The sequence below is a fragment of the Helianthus annuus genome, chromosome 6 (assembly GCF_002127325.2).
Source record: "Helianthus annuus cultivar XRQ/B chromosome 6, HanXRQr2.0-SUNRISE, whole genome shotgun sequence".
In the NCBI taxonomy this organism is placed as follows: Eukaryota; Viridiplantae; Streptophyta; class Magnoliopsida; order Asterales; family Asteraceae; genus Helianthus; species Helianthus annuus.
The window spans coordinates 105,940,584-105,967,129 of NC_035438.2; the positions used below are offsets into that span (position 1 = coordinate 105,940,584).

General features: G+C 41.7%; 1 protein-coding gene across 1 annotated transcript; it reads right to left on the reverse strand.

Annotated features, from left to right (window-relative positions):
* Positions 1-3,144: 3,144 nt before the first annotated feature.
* LOC110944961 lies at positions 3,145-5,662 on the reverse strand. The gene is made up of 4 exons (XM_022186604.1): positions 5,347-5,662; positions 4,547-5,033; positions 3,582-4,291; positions 3,145-3,488 (listed from the first exon to the last, which is right to left on the reverse strand). Exons 1-4 carry the CDS (start codon positions 5,660-5,662, stop codon positions 3,145-3,147), a joined length of 1,857 nt encoding a protein of 618 aa, XP_022042296.1.
* Positions 5,663-26,546: the final 20,884 nt, after the last annotated feature.

Below are 26,546 nucleotides of genomic sequence, written 5' to 3' on the forward strand. Positions count from 1 at the left end.
CAAATGAGCTATGCCAACTCAGCTTTGCTTACTCCATTATTACATCATAAATATCACTTTTATTTACATCACTTTCATTTATTTAAAATACATATAATATAATACATAAGTAGTTGAGGGGGAAATTCAAAATTCAAAATCAAATCTGCCTCTCATCTTTAAAGCGCCCAAATATATACTTTCAATACCTCTCTCTCATGAACGATTTTAAAATTTGAATTTCTCACTATGTTTACCTATCGTCTTCCCCTCCCTTGATCACTTCAAAGTTCAACCTGTTGGGATTGAACCCTATCAGAGGAACAGATAATGAAAGCCAAATCCGGATCACTACAGTGGATTAATCATAAGCAGCTGTTTACATTAAGCTTTCCCCTTGACAGTGAATCCAACATCTGATATGCTCCAAGTACTGCCCTTATCAACAACTGCTGATCCTATAAACTACTGTTAAGCCAAAGCACTGATGAAGTTTAAAGGCTAAAGCTCAATCTACTGACGAAATCCAAGTACTGCTGAAGAGATAAAACACTACCCATTCAAGGCCTGATCATCCTTTGAAGAAAGCACTGTTGCTCAAACAACAGTGGTTGACTACATCAGTGGAATGAAGAGTCAGTGTTTATACATCAGTATTTAGAATGTAATCAGTGTCTGTATGGTCAGTAGTTGTAGAACAGTAGATAGAGTTTGTTAGTCTGTTAGATGTCACTTTCATGGTGATGTCAGCTGAGATACCTCAGTGGTTTGGATTGACTATAAATGGAGAAGTACTCTGTATTATTACATTTGATCGTTTTGGGTGAGTCCTTCTCCTCAATTCAATTCTTTCATCTTGTGCAACCAACCCTGGAGTATAAGGCTGAGGGGGAGCTTAGTTTTGTAAGCATGCTTTGTAATCTTTTAACTTAATTGTAATCATTCAGCTTAAAGTAAAGCAAGTGTTTATCAAAACTATTTTCTCTTTTTGATTGTGTTTACAAAGTTTGCTGTTCATTTCCGCTGCACTTAAACTCTGTTCATCTCTGTTGATTTGTTCAAATTATACAAACAAACACAATCATGACAGCCTCCGATCCTAACATAACCAAACCGTAAAACTCTTTGTCTACCGTCGCAAGCTACAAGGTCAGTTATCCCTAATCATTTAATTCTCTTATTGTTGGTTGTTTGTTTTCGTACTTGATATCAAACCCTAGGTTCTTCCACTGCTGCATTTTCAATCAAAAGTTTAATACATTTTCAATTCAATTGCAGAACAATCTCTTGGTGGCTATTTAGAAGTAAATTTAGCGAGTTTGATAAATAGATGCAGACGTTGAAGATTATTCTAATTGAAGCCAATAAGGTAATGTGGTTTTAAATTTATTATATATTACGGTTCGTATGAAGCATTTTGTTTGTATTCATATTTCAATCCTTCGTTTATTTGTTGCATCTGATGCAGTTTGATGTTAAGCATTCAGAACTTGGCCACTAAATCAGACCTTGAGCTTTTGAATATCATCATAGCAAAGGTATAATTCAATTTTAACAACCTTTTATGCAATTTGGTTAAAGCATGGTTCTATAATTTCATAAATAACCTATCCTAAATATGTAGTTTTGAATTTAGTTGTGTACTTGATTTGTTTCCACAATTTGTTGTGTTTCACAAATAATCTTTCAGGGCCATGTGTTTCACATTTTTTTGCATTTAGACTTTTACACATCATGTGGGAAATGACTGTTACAATGGTTATTTGGTTTTTACATTTTGTGTTTATTAATTTCACTGGGATCAAAATGGATGTAACTTATTAAGGGTTTGTGCTTTTGGGTTTAAAGTTTAAACTTTCGCACACCAGGTGTTTGTAAAAACGACTGTTCGATGAATTGTTTGTTTCTTGCTTAAGTGTTCATTTTATTTTTAGATGAAAAATAATTTGTTTTGCCACAAAAGTCAAAGTTACATCTTTATAAATAGATATGAATATATATGATAAGCACAGGGACACCATATAATGAAACATTTTCCTCACTTGAGGATAGCCCATCTCCCTGGGCAAATTCTCTTTCAACACCCATCCCCACAACATTGGCTGTCTCTGAAATTCCTCAATTGGTTCTCCCACAAACAGTTGAGGAGGTTACACTGCAGGAGTTCCATGAAATTCATGTCAGTAGTTCAAGTGGAGCAGCTACTACAGGTGTTGGATCCACTGATCTACACCTGGACAGTAGTTTCATAAGTCAGACTCCCTTGAAGGCAATTTCTTCTTTGGGAACCAAGGTAACCACTGCTGTGTTCCAGTTAACCACTGGTGAGCTTACTAAGATAACCACTACTGAAGAAAGAAGTCCCCAGTACCAAGAAAAAAAGCCATCAGTGGACGAACCATTGGAAACTTCTCCTGGTCCAACTGCCGATACAACCACTGCTGGTGGGAAATCAGATGATCCCATTAAATTGGGTGATGGTTTAAAATATCAGGAATTAACGGAAAGAGTTAACAATATTGAAACATCTGTGGCAGATATCAAAAATATGCTGCAACAGTTATTACAATCATCAAAATCTCAATCCACTGCTTCATCATCTGCTACCACAACAAGTGAGCTATGGAAACTCCTACAACCTCTGCTTCATCAACAAAGAAAATATGCTGATCAACAACATGAAATTCAGCTACAAATGTTCAGAAATGTGATGGATGCAAGGTATAAGGACACTCAAGCTGATATTAAAGCCATCAAAGCTCAGTTACTCCAAACCACTGGTACTTCTCCTCCTACAATTATCTATGTAAACACTGATCATGCCAAAAAGGGGGAGAAAGGAAAGAAAAGTTTAACCTAGAGCCTGATCCAAAAGCTAAACCTGTTGTAGAGATTCCTAGGCCAGATGGTACAAAGAAGGTTGATGTGACTCTCAACCTATTTGCTTTTTTTTTTTGGGTAAAGGGTTACCCCGATGAATTTTATAGATGAAACAAAAAATAACAAGGGTATGTCAAAACGACACACCAACTAGACTTGACATGCCAAGCCTAGGACACCACACAACACAATCCATCAATCAAACAAAGTAACAAGACCACCAAACAAAAGACAGCCAAAGCGAAGCTTGAAAACACCGACACTAAGACAAGACCCGAAAAACTACTAGCCCGGATCCACTAAATCATAGTTGCTATCTTCAATCTGCCAGGCCTTGAAGATCCTTTCCCTAGCCGAGCTCACACGGAATCTGAATCCCATCAGCCGCAACCGAACTGAGCCTTTAACCTTCTCAGTGACTTGATCTACCGACCTCTTATTATTATTAAACAACCTGTTATTCCTTTCCTGCCAAATGTAGTACGAAGCGGCTGCTATCACCAACTTACACACAATGTGATCAACATTCTTTGATCTTGAGTGTTGTTCCACCCAAGTTAGAATTGATGACCAAGTAATATCCACATTCGTCAAGTTTACCATCGCCTTCACTTTATTCCACACTTGAGCTGAGAAGTTACATTGAAAAAATAAATGATCATGACTATCCCGGTCAAAATTGCATAGCGGACAGCACATAAGGTTCAGATTTGTTTGACTACCTGCTTCCCAAACTGCCATCCTATCCTGTGTCTTTAACTTATTTCTAAACGCCAGCCACATATGAAACGCGTGCCTCGGGATACATTGAGAAAACCAAACCATGTTTGCCCACAAAGCGTGATGCTCTCTACTCCGAATGGTGTTCCAAACATGAGCCGATTTAAAATCGCCTGTTTTTCCATCCAAATCTTTCCAAACAAGCCGGTCCACTGCATTAGGATCTAAATTGGGAACCGAAACAGTGATTAAAACTGGAAATAAATCAAGCCACGCTTGAGGCCATTTCCAGTTTCCACTCGGATCAATAACCTCCGCAACCGTAGTCCGAAGGTTAAAACCAGCATTAGTAATGTACCGTGGAGTTATAAACGATCTAAGTGGGCTCCCCGTACACCACATATCACTCCACACATTAGTTTGTAGCCCACTCTTTAAAGAAGACCAGATGTGAGGACGAATGATATTACGGATAGATAAAATTTTCCTCCATCCCCAGCTCATACTCCCCCGACAAGGAACCTCCCAAAAATTCCTACCTTTAAGCTTGTAGGTATGAATCCATCTCACCCAAATAGACTCCCGGTTAGTAATAATACTCCAAATATGGTTTGCCATAAGAGATTTATTAACATCCGAAATATTTCGAATACCCAAACCACCTTCATCTTTAGGCAAACACACATCTTTCCAAGCAACCTTAGCACGAATCCTGCCATCCGAGCCCGCATTCCACAGAAAACGACGAATTCTTTTTTCAAGCTCACTAATGACCCGAGCTGGGATAACAAAAACTTACGCCCAATAAATGTGCATAGAAGAGAGAACCGAATTGATTAGCTGCAATCGGCCCGCAAAAGATAGACACTTAGTTACCCAATTAACAATCTTTTTCTCCATGTGCTGAATTAGGACTTCACAATCTTTATATAACAATCTCGAAGAGATAAGGGGGACCCCAAGATACCGGACCGGAAGGGAACCCTCCTGAAACGGCATAATGTCAAGAATTTCCTGCCTGGTCGAAGGGGGAACATTACAGAAGAAAACTGTACTCTTAGCTGGACTAGGAGCTAATCCTGAAATATTAGTAAAAATTTCCAGCGCCTTCTTGATTTTTCTAACCGAAACCACATCTCCATGAACAAATATGAATAAATCATCAGCAAACGATACATTAATAATTTTCTCCTTAGCACATACGGCATGATACTTATAAGAGTTGTTTGCCGCTTGTCGTAACAAAAGAGATAATACCTCCATAATTAACGTGAAAAGGTAAGGCGACATTGGGTCTCCTTGCCTAAGCCCACGTTTGCCCTTAAAATACCCATGAAGATTGCCATTAATACTCAAGGAGTACGACACTGTGGTTACACACGTCATGAACCACTTCACCATTTTCTGATGAAAACCAAACCGAGTAAGAATTAGCTCCAAAAAGTCCCAGTTTACTGTATCATAAGCTTTTTGAATGTCAATTTTAAAAGCACATCTCACCGGGCATCTGTTTAGGTGATAATTGTGCATCAATTCCTGCGTGAGGAGGATATTGTCTGAAATCTTTCTACCCGGAACAAAGGCAGATTGATTAATACTAACAAGAACACCCAAGCATGTTTTCAATCGATCCGTAAGAATTTTGCTAATGCATTTATACAAAACATTGCAACAAGAGATGGGCCTGTAATCCACAACTGAATCCGGAACTTCTTTTTTTCGGAATTAAAGCAAGAATCGTGTGATTGACTTGATTAAGAAGCTTACCGTTTTCAAAAAACTGCAATACAGCATTAGTCACCTCATTACCAACAACATCCCAAGCATGCTTGAAGAAAGCCGACGTGTATCCATCCAGACCCGGAGCCTTATCTTCACCAATACTAAACATGGCTTGCTTGACCTCCTCACGAGTAACTTGACGAATCATATGATCCGCAACATCACTGCTAAGAACATTCGTAAACAGATTTTCCGAGTTAAGCCTTTGGACCGGAATCTCTACACCCAAAAAATTCATGTAATGCGAAACCATAGCATCCGCCACATCTTCCCCCTCATATCTATTACCCAACGAATCCATAACACTGTAGATCTTGGTTCTAGCATTTTTAACTTTGACCGTGTTGTGAAAAAACTTAGTATTTGCATCTCCCGCACAAAGCCACTCGACCTTAGATTTCTGTTTTAAAAAACATTCCTCATCATAAGCAGCCGACTGAAAATCCTGAAGGCATTGAGCCTCCAATTGTCTCAAATGAGTATCCAAGGGTGTCACACCCCCAAAATCCACCCGCGGAGTACCACCGCTTGGGAGCGTGACTGACCAGGATCAAGCCATCAATCATATCAAACATAGCAATTAATATAAAAGTAAATGATGTAAATCATCATGACATGATTGATGTTTCAAAACCAACATCGTTTAAGTAGCGGAAGCAACATAAAGTAAATCCAAATTTAAGTTATAAGTTCAATAACGTTCATGATCCATCTGCCCACAACGACCTGCTCCTTCCTTGTGCAAGCTCCATAAAGTACCTAAGGTCCTGCAAGGCATGCAGCAAATAATCAACAAACTAGTTGAGCGAGTTCACAGCAATTAAGTTCATAACATGCATAAGTATAGCTAGTGGGGGCTTCCCATACTAGTGTGTACTAAAGGTGGGGGCTTCCCATATTTATCCTGGTCAATGAGGGCTTCTCATTAACGGTACTTACTAGACTAATTTCCGACCATGTGTTCTTCTTCACCGAGAACAGGAAAACGTACAGGGTCACGTAGGCTTTACGTGACGTGCCCTTCCCCGAGGACAGTGGTACGCGTGGGGGCTACGTAGGCTTTACGCAGCGTGGCCTTCCGACCTGGAAGCCAGTGAATGGTATTGGGTTACGTAGGCTTTACGTAACGTGTCCTTCCCGACCCGGGAGACATATGGCAAATATACTGGGTTACGTAGGCTTTACGTAACGTGTCCTGACTAACCTGAGGACGATGGTCTATAGTCTGGTATATGCGTAAGTACGAGTAATCATTCCACATTCATCATATCCAACCCAATTCCCAACCCGGGAATCCCATGCCTTGGCTGTGTGAACTCACCTTGGTTTGCTCGGCAGATACACAAGGAATATAAGTAGCAAGTAAATGGTCACTCACGTCCTATCATGGTTATTATACGAGTCAGGTTCGTATATAGCACGTATATAGTGATCACGTATAGTCATGGCAAACATGTTCGCACGTAAGCAGATAAGACATAGCATGTGAGGATCCAATAGTCTAAGTCCATTCATACCCGGCCCAATGACATAAGCAGCCCAATAACAAAACAGTCCAGATTCCCAATCGGCCCAAATAGCAAATACTTGCAAGTCCATTAATAAACAGCCCATAAATCAAATCATTGGGCTCAATAGATTGGGCCCGTAACAGTGAAGGCCCAACAGTGTGCGTGCAACGGTGGTCTCGACTCGCAACGGGGTTACGAGTCGCAACGAGGATCTCGAGTCGTATCGGCTGGATGCGAGTCGCAACGATGGTCTCGGTTCATCCCGGTCTGGTTACGAGTCGCAACCTGACTCGCAACCGTGGTTGCGGTTCGTGCGGTTGTGGTCTCGAGTGGGGTTCCGACTCGCAATCCGAGTCGCAACCGGACGTGTAACTGATTTCCATACTTTAGTCAATTAAATCCCGTGATTTCAGCTAACAGTTTGGTCAGTTTCGGTAACCAGATCAATTAACATAATTTTCAACAAATCATCAGCATGATATCGATCAAATAGGATAATTGCAACACAATTTCATAAGAACCCTAATTAATTCCATATGAACAACATTAACAATTCGCATGATCCGGTCCGATTACTAGCATACACATTAACTTAACAATTTAGCATAACATCCATACATGAACACACATCAGCCGATTAGCACACGTACAATCTGATATCATCATCCAAATTATCCGATTCACAACAAACATGAAGCCGATTACATTTATCAACATTCAACCCGATTCCTAACATATTATCTTGTAACCACTATTGTTCATCATACAATTCCAACCGGATAACATCAAGTAAGACGTATAGCACAACAGAAATCACCAATCCAAAGGTAGTACACTAACCGATTACAAGTGAGGTGTGTGATCCGGGCAAGAGTGCTCCTTGGTGCCGTCGGGTTCAAGCAGCCGAGAGAGAGAGGTAGAGAGCAACGCTTCTAGGGTTTGTGTGTGAGTGCTTGATTTGCAAAAGTGGTAAAACAAAACCCCTAACTTGGTTTTGTGTGTTGCGAGTGGGGAGTGGGCCGAGCCCACTCGGTTATCTAATGGACCCGAGAGCAAGGAGTGGCCCAAAGGGCTTGTGCGAGTGGTGTTGTGCGGTTCAAGTTATGTAACCTTGTGCGGTTTGGCTCATTTACATACATACACATATTATATGCACAACACACGTAATAACAAAATCACATAATTATCCAATAAACAACGTTCTCATAACCACGTATCGTTACACAAAGTGAGTCTAAAGTTCGAGTTGTCACATTATCCCCAACTGATTGGAAATTTCGTCCCGAAATTTGGTATGCACTCACTGAGGAAGCTAGGTAAACTGTACTGTTCACTGATTTTCCTGGGGTGTCACATCCTCCCCCCGTTGATCTGGAATTTCGTCCCGAAATTCCGAAGTAGTAGCTTCAGTCTCAGTAGTGGTTGCCTTGTTCCCGAATAACTGGGGGTACTTTTCTGTCATCCTGTCTTCGCGTTCCCAGGTGTACTCTGGGCCACGTTTGGAGTTCCAACGAACTCGGACAAGAGGGATTCTCTTGTGTTTGAGGACCTTCATATCCCGGTCCGTGATTTCTACTGGTTCCTCGACGAACTGCAACCGCTCGTCGATAGTGAGTTCCTTAAAAGGAATGATAAGGTTTTCATCTGATAGGCACTTCTTTAGGTTCGATACGTGAAAGACATTGTGAACTGCCCCGAGTTCAGTTGGTAGGTTCAACTTGTAGGCTACCTTGCCAATCTTTTCTAGGATTTCGAATGGTCCGACGTACCGCGGATTCAGTTTACCTCGTTTGCCAAAACGAACCACACCCTTCCAGGGTGAGACTTTCAATAAAACCCGGTCCCCGACCTCAAATTCCAATGGCTTTCTACGCTTATCCGCGTAGGCTTTCTGACGGTCTCGTGCTGCCGCCATGCGTTGTCGTATCTGTGCTATCTTTTCTGTGGCGTCCACTACAATCTCTGGACCCGTAATCTGACTATCCCCCACCTCTGCCCAACAGAGAGGTGACCGGCATTTACGCCCGTACAATGCCTCGAATGGAGCGGCTTGAATGCTGGTATGGTAACTGTTATTGTAAGAAAACTCCACCAAAGGGAGGTGCTTTTCCCAGCCGTTGCCGAAATCGATGACGCATGCCCGAAGCATGTCTTCGAGAGTTTGGATCGTTCGCTCAGACTGCCCATCCGTCTGAGGGTGATAAGCTGTGCTCATGTCTAACCGTGAGCCGAAAGATTTATGCATTGCTTGCCAAAGTTCTGACGTGAATCGTGCATCGCGATCCGAAATAATAGACGTGGGCACTCCGTGCCTCGAGACAACTTCTTTAAGATATACGTCTGCGAGAGTGGAGAACTTATCTGTTTCCTTAATCGGTAGGAAGTGTGCAGACTTAGTGAGTCGATCAACTATGACCCATATCGTATCGTTCCCACGCTGGGATCTAGGTAGGCCTGTAACGAAATCCATGGAAATTTCCTCCCATTTCCATTGCGGTATCTTAGGCTGCTGAAGTAAGCCAGCTGGTTTCTGATATTCAACCTTGACTCTTGCACAAGTCAAGCATTTTCCAACGTACGTAGCAATGTGGGCCTTCATACTAGGCCACCAATAAGTAGTGCTGATATCGTGGTACATTTTATCCGACCCTGGATGTACCGAGTAGCGAGACTTGTGTGCTTCGTCCATCACAAGTTCGCGTAAACCGCCATAAAGTGGGACCCAAATCCGGCCCGTTACATAGTAAGCGCCATCTTCCTTCTGTTCCATTTGCTGTCGTGAGCCGCGTAAGGCTTCAGCCTTGACGTTTTCGGGCTTCAATGCTTCTACCTGAGCATTTCGTATCTGTGCTGGAAGGCTAGACTGAATCGTAAGCTGTAGCGCTCGCACGCGCCGTGGTAAAGTGTCCTTTCGACTAAGGGCGTCAGCCACCACATTGGCTTTGCCTGGATGGTACTTGATAGCGCATTCATAATCGTTAAGTAATTCGACCCATCGTCGTTGACGCATATTCAAATCCTTCTGCTTAAGGATATGCTCGAGACTCCTGTGATCGGTGTAAATCGTGCACCTGGTACCGTACAGGTAGTGTCGCCATATCTTAAGCGCAAAAACAACAGCTCCCAGCTCTAAATCGTGCGTCGTGTAGTTGCGTTCATGAACCTTGAGTTGACGAGAGGCGTAAGCGATAACCTTGTCGCGCTGCATTAACACACATCCCAGTCCCCGAATGGATGCATCACAATAAACTACGAAGTCATCTGTGCCTTCTGGCAATGAGAGGATAGGTGCACTGCAAAGTCTATCCTTTAGGTGCTGAAAAGCAGTCTCCTGGGGCTCTCCCCAGCGATAGGTAACACCCTTCTGTGTCAGTAGCGTAAGCGGCTGAGCAATCTTCGAAAAGTCTCTAATAAACCGTCTGTAGTAACCTGCCAAACCCAAGAATTGGCGTATTTCTGTCGGTGTACGCGGTGCAGGCCAGTTCCTGATCGAATCTACCTTGGATGGATCAACATGGATCCCATCCTTGTTCACCACGTGGCCTAAGAAGTGGACTTCACGAAGCCAGAAGTCGCATTTAGAAAACTTAGCGTACAGCTGTTCCTTCCGAAGGAGTTCCAAAATCAGGCGAAGATGCTGCTCGTGTTCCTCCTGACTCTTGGAGTAAATCAGAATGTCGTCGATGAAGACAATGACGAACTTGTCAAGATAGGGTTTGCAGACCCTGTTCATAAGATCCATAAATACAGCAGGCGCGTTTGTTAACCCGAATGGCATGACGAGAAACTCGTAGTGACCGTAACGAGTTCTGAAGGCTGTCTTGGAGACGTCCTCATCCCGGACTCTCAGCTGATGATACCCTGACCTTAAGTCTATCTTCGAATAGTAGCACGACCCTTGCAACTGGTCGAATAAGTCGTCTATGCGTGGAAGAGGATAACGGTTCTTCACCGTCACCTTGTTGAGTTCGCGGTAGTCTATACACATCCTGAACGTACCGTCTTTCTTTTTCACGAAAAGCACTGGAGCTCCCCAAGGCGAAGAGCTTGGTCGTATGAAACCCTTTTCCAAGAGTTCCTGTAGTTGCTTTGACAATTCCTCCAATTCCGATGGAGCTAGACGATATGGTGCGCGAGCGATGGGTGCTGCTCCTGGAGCGAGCTCGATCTGAAATTCGACCTGACGATGAGGCGGTAAGCCAGGTAAGTCTTCAGGAAACACCTGAGGGTAATCACGTACAATTGGAATATCCTCCAATTTCTTTTCCTTTGCTGAGGCGTCTGTAACAAGAGCCAAAATGGCTGTGTGACCTTTTCGTAAGCACTTCTGAGCCTTCAAGAAAGAGATGATGCCAACCACTGCACCACTCTTGTCGCCTTGAACTTCTAGAGGTTCCTGACCCAAACGAGGAATGCGAATAACCTTCTCGCTGCATAAGATTTCTGCCTGGTGTTGGGATAACCAATCCATCCCAATCACAACGTCGAAACTACCCAAAGCTATGGGAATGAGATCAATAGAGAAGGCTTGACCAGCTAGGATAAGATTACAACCCTGAACTACGTGTGTGGCTTCTAGACTTTTACCGTTAGCTAACTCGACTACATGTTTGGTGGGTAAAAGTGTTGGTGCACGTTTTAGCAGTTGACACATTTTCACAGACATATAGCTTGTATCCGCACCCGAATCAAATAAAATAGTAACGTAAATATTGTCGAGGAGAAACTTACCCATAACAACGTTGGGATCGTTCACTGCGTCGCCTCGACCTAGCACAAAAGCACGACCACGAGCTTCATTGCCGTTGTTGTTGTTGTTTCCACCGTTGTTGTTCCCGTTGCCCTGGTTATTGTTGTTGCGATTCTGGTTCAACTGAGGACAATCGCGTTTGAAATGACCTTCAGCCCCACACTGGAAACATCCCCGGTTTCCACGCTGTGGCTGCTGTTACTGCTGCTGGTTCTGTGGAGCTGGTTGCTGAGGCTGCTGATTCTGATTCGCAGGCCGTGGACTCCTACAGTCTTTGGCCTCGTGACCCATCTTAAGACACCTTTGACAACGACCCTTGTTACATGGGCCGTGGTGATGCCTGTTGCAGTTGTGGCACCTGGGTTGACTACCCTGATATCTCCTCTGTCTGTGACCACTAGAGGATTGCTGACTGGGACTCTGATAGTGATCGATCTTCTGTTGCTGAGCTTGTGGCTGAACAGATGCTGAACCTTTGCTGGAATCCCCATCCCATTTTCTTTTACTGTCACCAGGTGTAGCAGGAGTAACTGAGGTGGTGACATTAGCAGTAGCATTAACACGCTTGGGCAGTCTATTCTGATCCACTGCCTGATCGGTGATACGGTGAGCAAGGCGCTGGATTTCCTGGATGTTTTCGAGATTAGCCGACGTCACGTGGCTCTGAATTTCTGGCGCCAATCCCTTGAGATACAACTCAATGCGCTTGTATGGAGGGTCCACCATAGTAGGACACAGAACGGCCAGCTCATTGGACCGTTTAGTATACGCCTCGATTTCCGATCCAACCATTTTCAAGTTATACAGCTCGTCTTCCAGCTTATGAATATCTTCACGAGTGCAATATTCACGCTTGATGAGTTCCTTGAAATCGTTCCATGGGGTGGCGTTAGCTGCTGCCAACCCTAAGATCTGAACTTGGGCGTTCCACCAAGTTAACGCTATTCCTTCCAAAGTGCCAGTAGCAAACTTGACCTTGCGAGCCTCAGGGCACTCGCACATTTCGAATACTGATTCTAGCTTTTCGAACCAGTGGAGGAGTCCCACTGCCCCCTCTGTGCCGCTGAAAGAGTTTGGACGACAGTCCATGAAGTTCTTGAATGTGCAGACAGGCTGCTGCGCGTGTTGACCTATTGTGTACGAATAGGACGAAGTTAAATACGAGAGTTAGTGTAGGATCTAAAGATCCTAGTGTGTGCCTATACTGCAGGATATACTACCTGCTTGAGCTGCTGCAACTGCCGCAGCAACTTGAGCTTGAACAAGAGCCTCTAGCTGGGCTTGTGTCATGTTGATTCGTCCAGACATGATCTTCATAGTAACAAGTAGCATACGTAAGAATGGTTCGCGAGTAGGGCGATGACAGAAAAGCGTAGGCATATAGGTGTTCTCATGAAATCAAAGCATGTGTATCTAAGCGTAATGCGAGCAAAGTTCTAAACAGTTCTAGCAAACAGGCAATAAACGTAAACCTTATTACCTAGGATGTCGAGTCTTGCACGTGGAGCGAAGCGTCGTTGTGGATCGTTGAGAGCACTGTTCTGGTTATAGTCCGGTTTCAATAAAAACGTTTTCCCATATTAAAACCAAGTTCTCTATAACCAATGGCTCTGATACCAATCTGTCACACCCCCAAAATCCACCCGCGGAGTACCACCGCTTGGGAGCGTGACTGACCAGGATCAAGCCATCAATCATATCAAACATAGCAATTAATATAAAAGTAAATGATGTAAATCATCATGACATGATTGATGTTTCAAAACCAACATCGTTTAAGTAGCGGAAGCAACATAAAGTAAATCCAAATTTAAGTTATAAGTTCAATAACGTTCATGATCCATCTGCCCACAACGACCTGCTCCTTCCTTGTGCAAGCTCCATAAAGTACCTAAGGTCCTGCAAGGCATGCAGCAAATAATCAACAAACTAGTTGAGCGAGTTCACAGCAATTAAGTTCATAACATGCATAAGTATAGCTAGTGGGGGCTTCCCATACTAGTGTGTACTAAAGGTGGGGGCTTCCCATATTTATCCTGGTCAATGAGGGCTTCTCATTAACGGTACTTACTAGACTAATTTCCGACCATGTGTTCTTCTTCACCGAGAACAGGAAAACGTACAGGGTCACGTAGGCTTTACGTGACGTGCCCTTCCCCGAGGACAGTGGTACGCGTGGGGGCTACGTAGGCTTTACGCAGCGTGGCCTTCCGACCTGGAAGCCAGTGAATGGTATTGGGTTACGTAGGCTTTACGTAACGTGTCCTTCCCGACCCGGGAGACATATGGCAAATATACTGGGTTACGTAGGCTTTACGTAACGTGTCCTGACTAACCTGAGGACGATGGTCTATAGTCTGGTATATGCGTAAGTACGAGTAATCATTCCACATTCATCATATCCAACCCAATTCCCAACCCGGGAATCCCATGCCTTGGCTGTGTGAACTCACCTTGGTTTGCTCGGCAGATACACAAGGAATATAAGTAGCAAGTAAATGGTCACTCACGTCCTATCATGGTTATTATACGAGTCAGGTTCGTATATAGCACGTATATAGTGATCACGTATAGTCATGGCAAACATGTTCGCACGTAAGCAGATAAGACATAGCATGTGAGGATCCAATAGTCTAAGTCCATTCATACCCGGCCCAATGACATAAGCAGCCCAATAACAAAACAGTCCAGATTCCCAATCGGCCCAAATAGCAAATACTTGCAAGTCCATTAATAAACAGCCCATAAATCAAATCATTGGGCTCAATAGATTGGGCCCGTAACAGTGAAGGCCCAACAGTGTGCGTGCAACGGTGGTCTCGACTCGCAACGGGGTTACGAGTCGCAACGAGGATCTCGAGTCGTATCGGCTGGATGCGAGTCGCAACGATGGTCTCGGTTCATCCCGGTCTGGTTACGAGTCGCAACCTGACTCGCAACCGTGGTTGCGGTTCGTGCGGTTGTGGTCTCGAGTGGGGTTCCGACTCGCAATCCGAGTCGCAACCGGACGTGTAACTGATTTCCATACTTTAGTCAATTAAATCCCGTGATTTCAGCTAACAGTTTGGTCAGTTTCGGTAACCAGATCAATTAACATAATTTTCAACAAATCATCAGCATGATATCGATCAAATAGGATAATTGCAACACAATTTCATAAGAACCCTAATTAATTCCATATGAACAACATTAACAATTCGCATGATCCGGTCCGATTACTAGCATACACATTAACTTAACAATTTAGCATAACATCCATACATGAACACACATCAGCCGATTAGCACACGTACAATCTGATATCATCATCCAAATTATCCGATTCACAACAAACATGAAGCCGATTACATTTATCAACATTCAACCCGATTCCTAACATATTATCTTGTAACCACTATTGTTCATCATACAATTCCAACCGGATAACATCAAGTAACACGTATAGCACAACAGAAATCACCAATCCAAAGGTAGTACACTAACCGATTACAAGTGAGGTGTGTGATCCGGGCAAGAGTGCTCCTTGGTGCCGTCGGGTTCAAGCAGCCGAGAGAGAGAGGTAGAGAGCAACGCTTCTAGGGTTTGTGTGTGAGTGCTTGATTTGCAAAAGTGGTAAAACAAAACCCCTAACTTGGTTTTGTGTGTTGCGAGTGGGGAGTGGGCCGAGCCCACTCGGTTATCTAATGGACCCGAGAGCAAGGAGTGGCCCAAAGGGCTTGTGCGAGTGGTGTTGTGCGGTTCAAGTTATGTAACCTTGTGCGGTTTGGCTCATTTACATACATACACATATTATATGCACAACACACGTAATAACAAAATCACATAATTATCCAATAAACAACGTTCTCATAACCACGTATCGTTACACAAAGTGAGTCTAAAGTTCGAGTTGTCACAAAGGGGTTCTAATCCACTTGAACATGAATATCATCTAGCTTTTTCCTCAAATCATTCACCTTAACATGCAAGTTACCTTGGTCAAACAATATCTTTCTCAACTTTGGCTTTAAATTCCTGAGCTTCTTCACTACCGAGAGCATAGTAACACCCTCAACATTCTTCTCCCACTCGGACTTGACACTATCCTTAAATTCAGGTTTCGTAACAAAAAAATTCGGGAACTTGAAAGGTCTTGGACGATAACCATTGTTGCTCAGCATTTTAAGAAACCACGGAGTATGGTCCGATACACGAAACGGATGAAACATAGCATAAGCTGAAGGATACTGGTCTATGAACGTGACATTGCCCATAATTCTATCTATTTTCTTCAACAGGCCTGTTCCACTCTTCAGCTTTTGATTCCAAGTGTACTGTAACCTGTGAGCACTTATATCAATCGGATCAGCTTGATGAACACATTCATCAAATTCCCGCATGCCAATAGATTGTTTAGAGGACCCATATAACGAATCTTCAAGCTTGAGAGCAGAATTAAAATCTCCCATTACCACCCACGGCTTATCAAAACAGAAAACTTTATGTTTGCATAATTCGTTCCAAAGCAATCTCCTATCTTGATACTTATTTTCCGCATATACAAACGAACAGAAAAGAACTTTCTTGCTGGCTTAATTTGGTCCGTTTGAAAGAGAACCATAACATCAAGGTTATCCGCATTCCATCCCAAAATAATTCTTGTCCCCCGACTACAAACCCCACCATTTGAAGTCCAATTCCACTTACGAAAGACATACTTACAAACTTTATCCAGCTTGCTAACATCTACATGTGATTCGAGAAAAGCACACAATTCAACATTATTGGCTGACATAAGATTACGAACCTTAGCTTGTTTCAGGGGATGGTTCAAGCCCCTAACATTCCAACACATTATACTATCCATTTAAAACCTTGGAACCGAGAGTGCTTGCCCCCTCAGACATATCAATATGCTGTTCATTAGACATAAACTTGGCCATTTCAGTCGGCGTGACTTCCAGAATTTTATCAACTACCTGTGTCGATCTATGCGTCTTCCCATTCATACCATCATTAGTAGAACCATTAGCCTCATATCCATCTCCATAATCAGCATCTAAAGCCTCAAAAGCATTGGAAGTTTTTATTTTAGTCTCATTCAAAGGTGTACCAGAATCCTTCTTTGTACCTGAAGTACTTGCTCCCGACTTGTTCAATTTTTGCCTATAAACAAATTTTGTTTTATGTTTCTTATTCATTATTCCAATCTTTGCAACCTTCCTATTGTCTGTAATAAAACCATCAGCATCAACTGAAACTTGTTTGGGTTTCACATTCTGATTTTTCAGGCAATTTTGGTCACTGTGGCCGAAAATACTACATGCCGAACAGCGTTGTGGTTTCCACTCATATTCAACCTTGATTTTCTCCACAGTAAACCCATCCTCATCAAGTTCGGGATCGCAACAACTATATGGTCTTTAATCTCATTATCCGCATTAACTTCTATCAAGGCTCGAGCATAACTACTCCTACCCCAACTATGAGCACATATATCAACCGTATAACTATCCAGTCTCTTTGGAACCCCAATCTTCGACGCCAGCAAACTTAAGCCATCATCAGTATAGATTGCAATCGGAACATTATGGAGCTTAACCCATATAGGCACAGATTTTATACCCTCCTTTTTTAGACTGATAGATGGAGTCCATATGTTGAGAAATAATGGAACTTTACGAATTAACCAAGCCCCCCCCCCCCTCCAGGGCTTTATGCATACCTTCTTTAGAATCAAACTTAAAGAAAAAGAAGCCTTCCGAGTTCATCATGATCTTAGTAAAACCAAACTTCGCCCAAACATTTTTAACATAATACTCAACAACCGGAAACGGCAATCTATTCCCTAGGAAGTAACCAAATAAAACATTATCAAACCTATCTTGTACCTTCTTAACAACCTCCTTTGGAATCACAACGTCCGCTTCTTGGTATTTTTCCGAAGACTCCAGCTTCCTGAAATTTACTTCGGTCGTAGGCCTTGACTTACTCTTCAACTTTTCAGCATAAGAAACCGGCTCCACAAATTGTTTTGTCTGATCCAAGTGAGCACTATTCGTCTCGGGTTGAACGGGATTCTCCAAATCATCAACAACTGGCTGAACTGGAACCGTAATCTTCACCAATTCGTCAATAACATTAATGACCTTATGATCTTTCTGCACAACACCCCGACGAGGCATTAGAGGGTTTCCATCAATCTTAATCGGCTTACTAAACAATGAAGACTTATTGCGCAGATCCGGGACATTCATTGGACCCTTCGAAGTGATGAGAACATCTTCATGCATCCTCTCCGAGAAGGATTGGAACCCTAACTCCTCCAAACTGGTATCACGATTATTCGCCATGCACAAAACAACGTTGAAAACAGCAAAACGGCAGAACCATGCAAAAAAAACGAGCAGCAATAAACAAAACCCTAGTCGGCAACACGAAACAGAAACCCTAATAAAAAAGAAACGAAAATCCTAATTCCAACTTCAAAAGATTAGAAACCAGGGTAGAAGTCTAGAAACCTTACTCAGAAGGATCGACAACACCCCAATACCTAACCCTAATCGATCAAAATTAAGGATGAGAGATCAAGAACTAGGGTTTCTATAGAGATCGCCAATGTCGCCTAAGAAACCAGAGAGAAGCCATTTTTCTATAAATTTTTTCAACCTATTTGCTGAACAAAAAGTAAATAGAAAAGAGAGAATGGAACGAAAGGGTTCTAAAAGATTTGAAGGAGAAAAGAAAGTTCTGATGGCAAAGGAAAAGCATGGTACTTCACAAAGAAGAAGAACTACCAGAAAGGTCAGCCAACCCAAAACCATACCTTCCAAAACCACTAAACATACTTCTGAAATCCCCAAAAGTTCCTCACCTCAAACCACAAAGCCAACAGATGTTGAGACACCTGTTATATCAACAGCTGTTGATACATCAGTGGTTTCAACAGATGTTGTCACAACAAATGCTCTTGTCACTTTACCAACCACCACTCAATCCATAAATACACCTCCAAGTTCAACACCTCCACGCACACCAAAAATCAAAAGAAGGAGGATAACAAATGTCATACTTGAAGATGACACTGTACCTTCTCCACTTCCAATATCTTTACAACCTCTGATCCTATCCACTGTGTAAAAACCTACTTCAACTGCTTCAATTCTAACCCTGACCAAACTACTGCCTTGGTTCCTTTGGGAGTGAAATTTCCTCTGGATCTTCTAGAAGTTAGGGAGGAGATCAAATCCTTCTATTCTGAAGATGATCCTGAAAAGGGGAATCTTCCATCTCTTCAAGGGTATCCTTTGCCAAAGAACATTGACGAATACCTTCAATTGAAAGCTAAACAAGCAGAGGATATCTCAAAAAGAGATACAAAAGGAAAATCTGATAAAGAAATACAGAGAACTTTGCAATATCTGCTCAGCCAAGTCAGAACATTAGAGCAGCTTTCAAAAGATCTTTGTCAATAGTTATCAGAAAGAGATGATGAAAGCCTAAGGAAAGATTACATTGAGCACATCATGGAAAACAAGAAATACAAGGCAGAAAGGTATCAATTGAAAGACTGGACCATAAGTGAGCTCAAGCAAGAAATTGCAAGAATACAAAAGTTGCTTGAAGACTCAACAATAAAACCAACCCCACCAGTCTGGTCCCAGTATAAAAAGAATGTACCTGAAAGGGCTTTGAAATTGAAGAGAATGAAGGAAGAGTTTATAACTGCAAATTATGGCTCAAGGAATCAAATCACAAGGTGGACAAAGATTAAAGTGATAGAGACATACAAAAAATTGGAAGAAAGAAGAAAGAAAGATCCCTCTGTTCCTAAAAAGCCAAATTATCCAGCATCAGAGGTTTCAACCAAACAGACCCAACCAACTAAAAGATCTGCTAAACCCATTGTTCCATCTGCTATTGACGTTTATCAAAGAAAGAGGCAAAAACAGATGGATGAAGAAGAAGAGGCACAAGAAGAATCCGAAATATTTAAAGTGGCCATCAAGCAAATGTTGGTTGAAAATCCTGACTCAGCAAAGCTACAAGAAATAGCCAAGAGATTCATGAGCAGACCTTCATCACCAAACTCTTCTCAAATAAAAACTCTCCCAAGAAATCCACCAGACTCAAAAATACTAAAGTGGAAGTCTGATCAAAAGACCCATGTATTGACATTGCTCAAGTCCAGTGGTGAACTTGAACACATAACAAGGGAAGATGCACTAGGTCTGAGTGTAGCTGACCTCCAAGATTTGTTAGAACTTCAACTGTGTAGGGATGAGGATGATGAAGATTCCCTTAACTTTAAACTGCAATTCAAGGGCCAAGTTAGGGAAATGTTGATGAGACAATAAAGATCAAGAATAAGGAAGTGTTTGGTCATCATCTGTTCTAGGGGGAGATTGTTGGACCGGGTGATCAGATCCTGAAGAACAAATGATATGGAAAGCGAAAACTGGATCTCAACAGTTGATCCACAGTAAGCACTGCCCATCTAAGTTTCCTCCAATGACAGTGGTTATAACAAGTTAATAAGGCAAAGCACTGATCTGCCTAACAACTGTTGGATATAAAGACTGTTGAACACAAAGACTGATGAAGATTATCCACTGTTGAAGACCAAAGCCCTGTTGAAGACAAGCACTGATGAACCAAAGGCCTGATCAACCAAAGGTGAACTACTGCCCAACAACAGTGGTTCAGCATCAACATCAGATATTGCATCAGTGTTTATATGTAACAGTATTTATCACATTAGTGTTTTATAGTCTCTAAGGTTGTTAGATGTCATTGTCTAGGTGACATCAGCTTTGATTCTCAGTGGTTTGATCTGTACTATAAATAGAACAGTTTGTACTGTTCTATTTGTGTAACACCTCGAAATTTTGTGCCCAATAATGTGTTAACACGTGTCATGAGTTACACGTGGCATTAAATATTAAATAAAGGACTAAAGTTGATAAACCTTGAAAGTATGTAAATTCGAGGGTTATAAATGTCAACAAAGGGTAAATATACTGTATAGTAGCCCTAAATGATGCTCGTACCTTCAAACGAATAAATCATGGATCGTACGGAGCGAAACGCGGGAGAAAGTGAGAGATTACAAGCTACAGGGGTTAATTGTGTCAACATGTCTAATTTATACCTCTGAGTGACCCTTTGATGAACCCGAGGCTTTGTAACAGTAAAATACGCTCACTAGAATGTACTACGTAAATCTCGCGAAGTTCCGTTTTAAACGAGAAAGTTATGATCAAATTCGTATGTGAGGGATTAAAAGCGTCAACAATGAAAGTTAAGGCTTTCCGGATAGTAATTAAACTAACCGGGGACTTAACAGTGCGGGTAAATGGCACGAGGCCTTAATTGTAACTAACCGAGGGCCAAATTGCAAAGTTACCCCTTCGAACCCGAAAGGTCAGGTTAATGATTACGAAGGATTCGGTTAATCATTACAAAAGATTAGAAAATCTTTGAAAACAGACCTAATGCGGGCCGCGTTAAAGATTTGGGTAAGTTAACGCGGGCCGCGAGCCACCTGCATATACGCGTTCTGACTTGAGGATTCAGGCGGCCCGCGTACAAGTTGCCTGATCTCTCATGCGGGCCGCGTGAACCACCCAGATGCAGAAACTTTGGACAGATGCATTGTTTGAGCTTGTGAACGATCATTGCCGCATTAATTGAAGCATGGGCGCCCTCTACATGCCCCCTAGCACCCAGGGCCACCTGCTGATCATCCATGCTCCATTGTAGGTTGTGTTGTAATGATCTTAGGTCCATTTTTTCACTATAAAAGGGCATGCATTGTGCATAGGTGAAACACACCTCAAAACCTGCCTTCTGATCATTCTTGGAGCTCACAAGCATTCCTCTATCATTCTTAGTCGTGCACCAAGCTTCTGTAAGTTGCCTAACCCTTTGTGGTTTCGTTTTTCCATAGTTTTAGCCTAAAAGTCAATCCGTCGTAATTAACGATTGACTTTGCGATAAATCACGAATGGTCCAGTGTCGAATCAAAGATAGTTATATGATGGTAATCATGTGGGTATTAAACCCCTAAAAGGGCACCCTCTGATTCCCACTCTAACTAGATCAAATATCGAGTCAAACGTGCTTAGAAAAAGTCAACAGAAATGACATTTTGCGATTTCTTGCATAATCTGTAATGTAGATGATATGTAACCTGTTTGAACACTCATAAAACATGATAATAAGTATATAAACTAGTCTAAGCTTGTTTGATCCGACCATTTATTGTTTAGACCCGGTTCGGAACCGAAAGTCGCAAAAGTTTGATTTTTGCATTGACTTCAGTTCTGACTCGTTAAAGTTTGATTTAGATATGCCTTAGGACTCTCTTAGGACCAGGTTACATGATGGTATCACCCTCTGTGACCAGTTCGTTGTTTGTCCGAGTCTTTTACACATTTCCGTTAATTGCTTAAAAGTTGACCGTAACGCCCTTTTTAATTTAAAACGAGAATTTCAGACACGTGAAAGGATCATGACCTTGGTTACTGATTTCTAAGCATGTCCCTAAAATTTCATGTCAATCCGAGGTCCAGAATAGGAGTTATGCTAAATAGCGCAAATTGCGAAACTTTAGTAATTAAATAGCGCAATTGGCATAACGCCTATCTAAACCCGGATTTCGGCACCAAAACTTTTGCTCACTGATGTAAAATAATATTTGGGATTTTTAAAGATTTTTAATTATTTTTAACCTGCTCATAACCTGCGGTTATGGCAACGGTTCGGTAAATACCGAATATGCCCTTTTCGACCATAACTTGAGTTCTACAAGGTCTTTTGACCCGATTCCAGTTGCTACTGATTTTAAATAATAAATAAAGTATTTTAGACTTTATAAACTATTCGGGAAACTCAGATTTCCTGTAGAACTCTAAAACCTCTTTTATAATATTTAAAAAGACCAAAATACCCCTACGGGGCATAATATGAACTTAAACTCGTTACGGGCATTACGGAAGGTATCCTACTGATACCACAACCTCTTTAAGGCATATTGACTTAGGAAATCAGTGTAGGACTCCTACGGTTACCCGTTGCGCCTTTAGCGCGCACGGTTCGGCTTATGTAACTAGTTTACATAAGTTAGCCGAAACGGGTCAAACCATATTGTTTTGACCCCAAAATCCAGAGTATGATTATTATACCCATATAAAACAAGTCTTCAAACTTGTTGGGTCAAAATCACACTCCATTCACGGTTTTCGCCTTTCACGCGATTAAACCGTAACTATCCTTTGGAACCGACCGGTCTAAGCTACGGCAAATATAAAGACCCGTTAGGATTCTAATAGGTTATTTTAAAACCTTCGTTCCAGAATAGGAGACCAGTAAAAGCTATCTGTGATTTATTCAATTAAGGATTATACTTGCAAAGGTAAATACTTTTAACTTATTTTCCATTATACGGGCTTGGGTTACGGTATCTAAAATACCGCTTGGTCGGGCAATTGACCCCAACTCATTAGTAGCTGGGTATTATCAATGTGACCCGTTTAAAAATTTGTTTTGTTGGCTTAACGCCTTTGGGGACTTAATGACTATGTCCCGGATATCCTTGGCAGCATTTACGAATGGCCACGACCTTGACATCCTGGTGTAGGCGTACACCCGGCATTATGTCTATAACTATAAAAGTGTAGCCGTTGGTTACCCGCCACGGTTTTATACTATGTGGTGTGTTTATTAAACTTTAACCAGATACGACTCGGGCGACCGAACGCATAGTAACATGTAATTCTTTACAAGATTTGATTATAAATTATCCCAAGTTATAAAGAGTTTGTGCCTTGAGCATTAAAACCAATTTTATTAAACATTTTACAAAAGTGTCGGTTGAATGTATTTACCAGTGTAAACTGACGTATTTTCCCCAAAAAGACTAAATGCAGGTACTATGCGAAATTGGCTGGGATTTCTCCTTAGCATCATTAGAAGTCTCGCAAGCTTAAGATGCCTGAAGTCTGTTGAACAACACTTTTGTTATTTTTATTGATCCCCTGTGGATTTTATTTCAACAATGGTGATACATTGATATTACACTTAATGTTGAAATATATTTATCTTTATGCTTCCGCTGTGCATTCATATATTGTGTGGTTTGACTATATTCTTGCCAACTACGTCACGGTAATCCCCCACCGGGCCCACCGGTGAGACACGTGGAAATCGGGGTGTGACAATTTGAGCGAGTTTTCTCCTCCAATCCATTCATCTTGTACGATCAACCAGTCAGCTCTGGCTTAGGGGAAGTTTAGTATGTGAGCATGCATTTAGTTAATTGATTGTAAACCTTTTGATTGTAATCTTTTGACTAATGAAAAGCATGTGTTTATCAAAACTATTTCTCTTTTATTGTGTTATAAACTTTGTTTCCGTTTCCGCTGCATTTAATCTCATTTTATATTCTTTCATTTGTTCATTATTATTAAACAAATACAATCATGACTGTCACACCCCCATAACTACCCCAAATTGGAACCCCCGCGAGGCGTGTGACGTACCAGGATCTAGCCACCAATCACATTGAACTCATACAAGATTTTAAATAAAACTTTCATTTAATAACATTAAGTGTTACAAAACAGTAATTACAATTCATTGTATTCAGCGGAAGCATAAAACATTAGTTAAGTGTTTCATATCTATGATAACCATTAGACTCGTCTCGCGATTCCATGTATCTCGACCCATGACCACTCCAGCATCCCAGACAGCAAGTTCCACATACCTATAACCTGCGAGCATGCACACACGTGTATCAGACAACGCTGGTGAGTTCATAGTTTTACGAAAACGTTGATTACCAAGTGTTTAGTTAATCCATTGAATTTAAATCCGAAAGTAATGTTGATAATATCTCGATACTGAACATGACGGCTCCTGATGTATGTTTTGCCCTTTCCCCAGTGCTCCTATCAAAGCACTGGGCCCGACTGGGTCATTAGTTCACAACCGTCCTCCCCGGTACGACGTGAGGGTGCCAAACCTAAGTAGCGCTACCAACTAATACCCCGCTACCACCCACGATAGCAAAAGATGAGACTTAAGAGATAGAGAGTGAGAATATTATCCAACATCCCAGTTTTACCCAAAAGATTTATCCCTCCCCGGGATACCCACTGACTGTCCCAAACCACCGGGACGCATGCTCAAAAGTAATGAACTCACCTTTGATTTGCTCGGTAGAATTAATTACTCGTTTAACAACAGTGATTAACCAAGCCCTATGATAGTTACACATAACAATCAGTTTGGTATGTACAATTATTTACACGTCTTTGCACATATGTCATCAAACAAAGTCACGTTTACACCATAGTCCATGTCGGGTGATTTTGGTTATCATTTCCGTGAATGTACACTTGTAACTAGAAATCATACACCATAATTATTCGTAACACTATGTATCATAATAACTCGCAAGTTTATATGTGCATATGCCATGTCGTTATACAAGTAAATCAATACCACAAGTTATCGGCCCAAATGCATGCCAAAGTTAATAATGTATAACCAAACATAATCTGCCTATTCTTAGTGCATCAAAGAGGTGTGTGTCATCCTTAACCCAACAGGCCGGTCCGATGACCCCCAGGCCCACCCCAACATCGCAACACCCCGTGTTGCCCAAAACGGTGCGGCCCATTAATTTGGCCCACTCGACTTGGCCTTAAGTAAATGTGTGTGTGACTGATTAGCCAAAAGTAACAACTAAATGCACCCAAAGTTTGGACTCAGCTGGTGACCCAAAGTCACGCAGCCCAGCTGCTAACATATTGACTAAATGGCCCAACAAGATTGGATCATGCTGCTGCCCCCCTTTCGTAACCGTTATGCAGCCCACTAGGAGATGGGTCATTTATTAACAATTTTTTCACATAATTACATTAACCCTATTCTTTGGTAAATGGTCATTTACCAGTTTCATGTTAGTATACAAACTTTAATGGTTCCATTTATCTATTAAATATATATATTATATCATACAACAGATATCATGAATGGCATACATAACCCTTCCCTATTTCAAAATAATCGGCCCAATCATCACCCATTGACTATTCACCTAAGTCTAACTCATTCAGGTCTCGTGAACATTCATTACTTCACAACCAACATCATTGGTTAAGCATTACAAGCCACTACTAAATCATAATTAATCACATAAATCCAATTCATCTTATATTAGTTCGTGCCATAATATTATACCAACAATCTACCGATCCCAGCTAATCCACTCAATCAATCACATTATGTACAATTTCTAAAATAGCCTATAATCAAAATTAATTTAACAAACCACACTTCATGTTTTGAACTCTCATGCACCAGTAAAGCATAACATGCATCACACAAATTCAAGAACAACTAAGGTATGAATTGACTTAATGACAAGCATACTCACCGAGTGCTAGGAGTGGGGCTTATTCTGTTCCGAGGAGAAGGGAGTTCCGTTCGAATTTGGTGGTTGCTGATCCGAGAGAGGAAGGAGGAGAGGTCGCTATTCCCAAGTAGAGGAAATTAGGGTTTGTGGCTTTGTGGCTTTGTCTTGTGCAATTAGCGACTAAGAGTAAATGAGAGCCATCAATTATTTGTGTAATACCACTAATGGGCTTTAGGATCGGCCAAGTTTGGGCTTAATGTGTGTGGGCTAAGATTTAAGATACATACAGGTTAGGAAGTGTGCGATCGAAATAGAAGTGTGCGACCCGGAACTCAAGTGGTTAAACATTGTAATCCGATCCCAAAATAACTTCCATTCGTTTACCGTATTCAGATTATTAATCAACTTTAATAATTTCACACAACGAGCACGAAATTATTATGTACGACGAGATATAACTAGAAGTAGTGTATAGCTGAAGAACCTTTGAAACTCGAGTTGTCACATCATCCCCAACTTG

What these genes read in the sequence shown, in the direction of transcription:
- LOC110944961 (XM_022186604.1), bottom strand. Translation starts at nt 5,662, where the DNA reads ATGGATTCGTTGGGTAATAGATATGAGGGGGAAGATGTGGCGGATGCT. An exon ending in GAGGGTTCCCTTCCGGTCCG is followed by an intron (nt 4,292 to 4,546) that starts GTATCTTGGGGT and finishes CTCGGATGGCAG; the next exon opens with GATTCGTGCTAAGGTTGCTT. An exon ending in GATGGCAGTTTGGGAAGCAG is followed by an intron (nt 3,489 to 3,581) that starts GTAGTCAAACAA and finishes GTAACTTCTCAG; the next exon opens with CTCAAGTGTGGAATAAAGTG.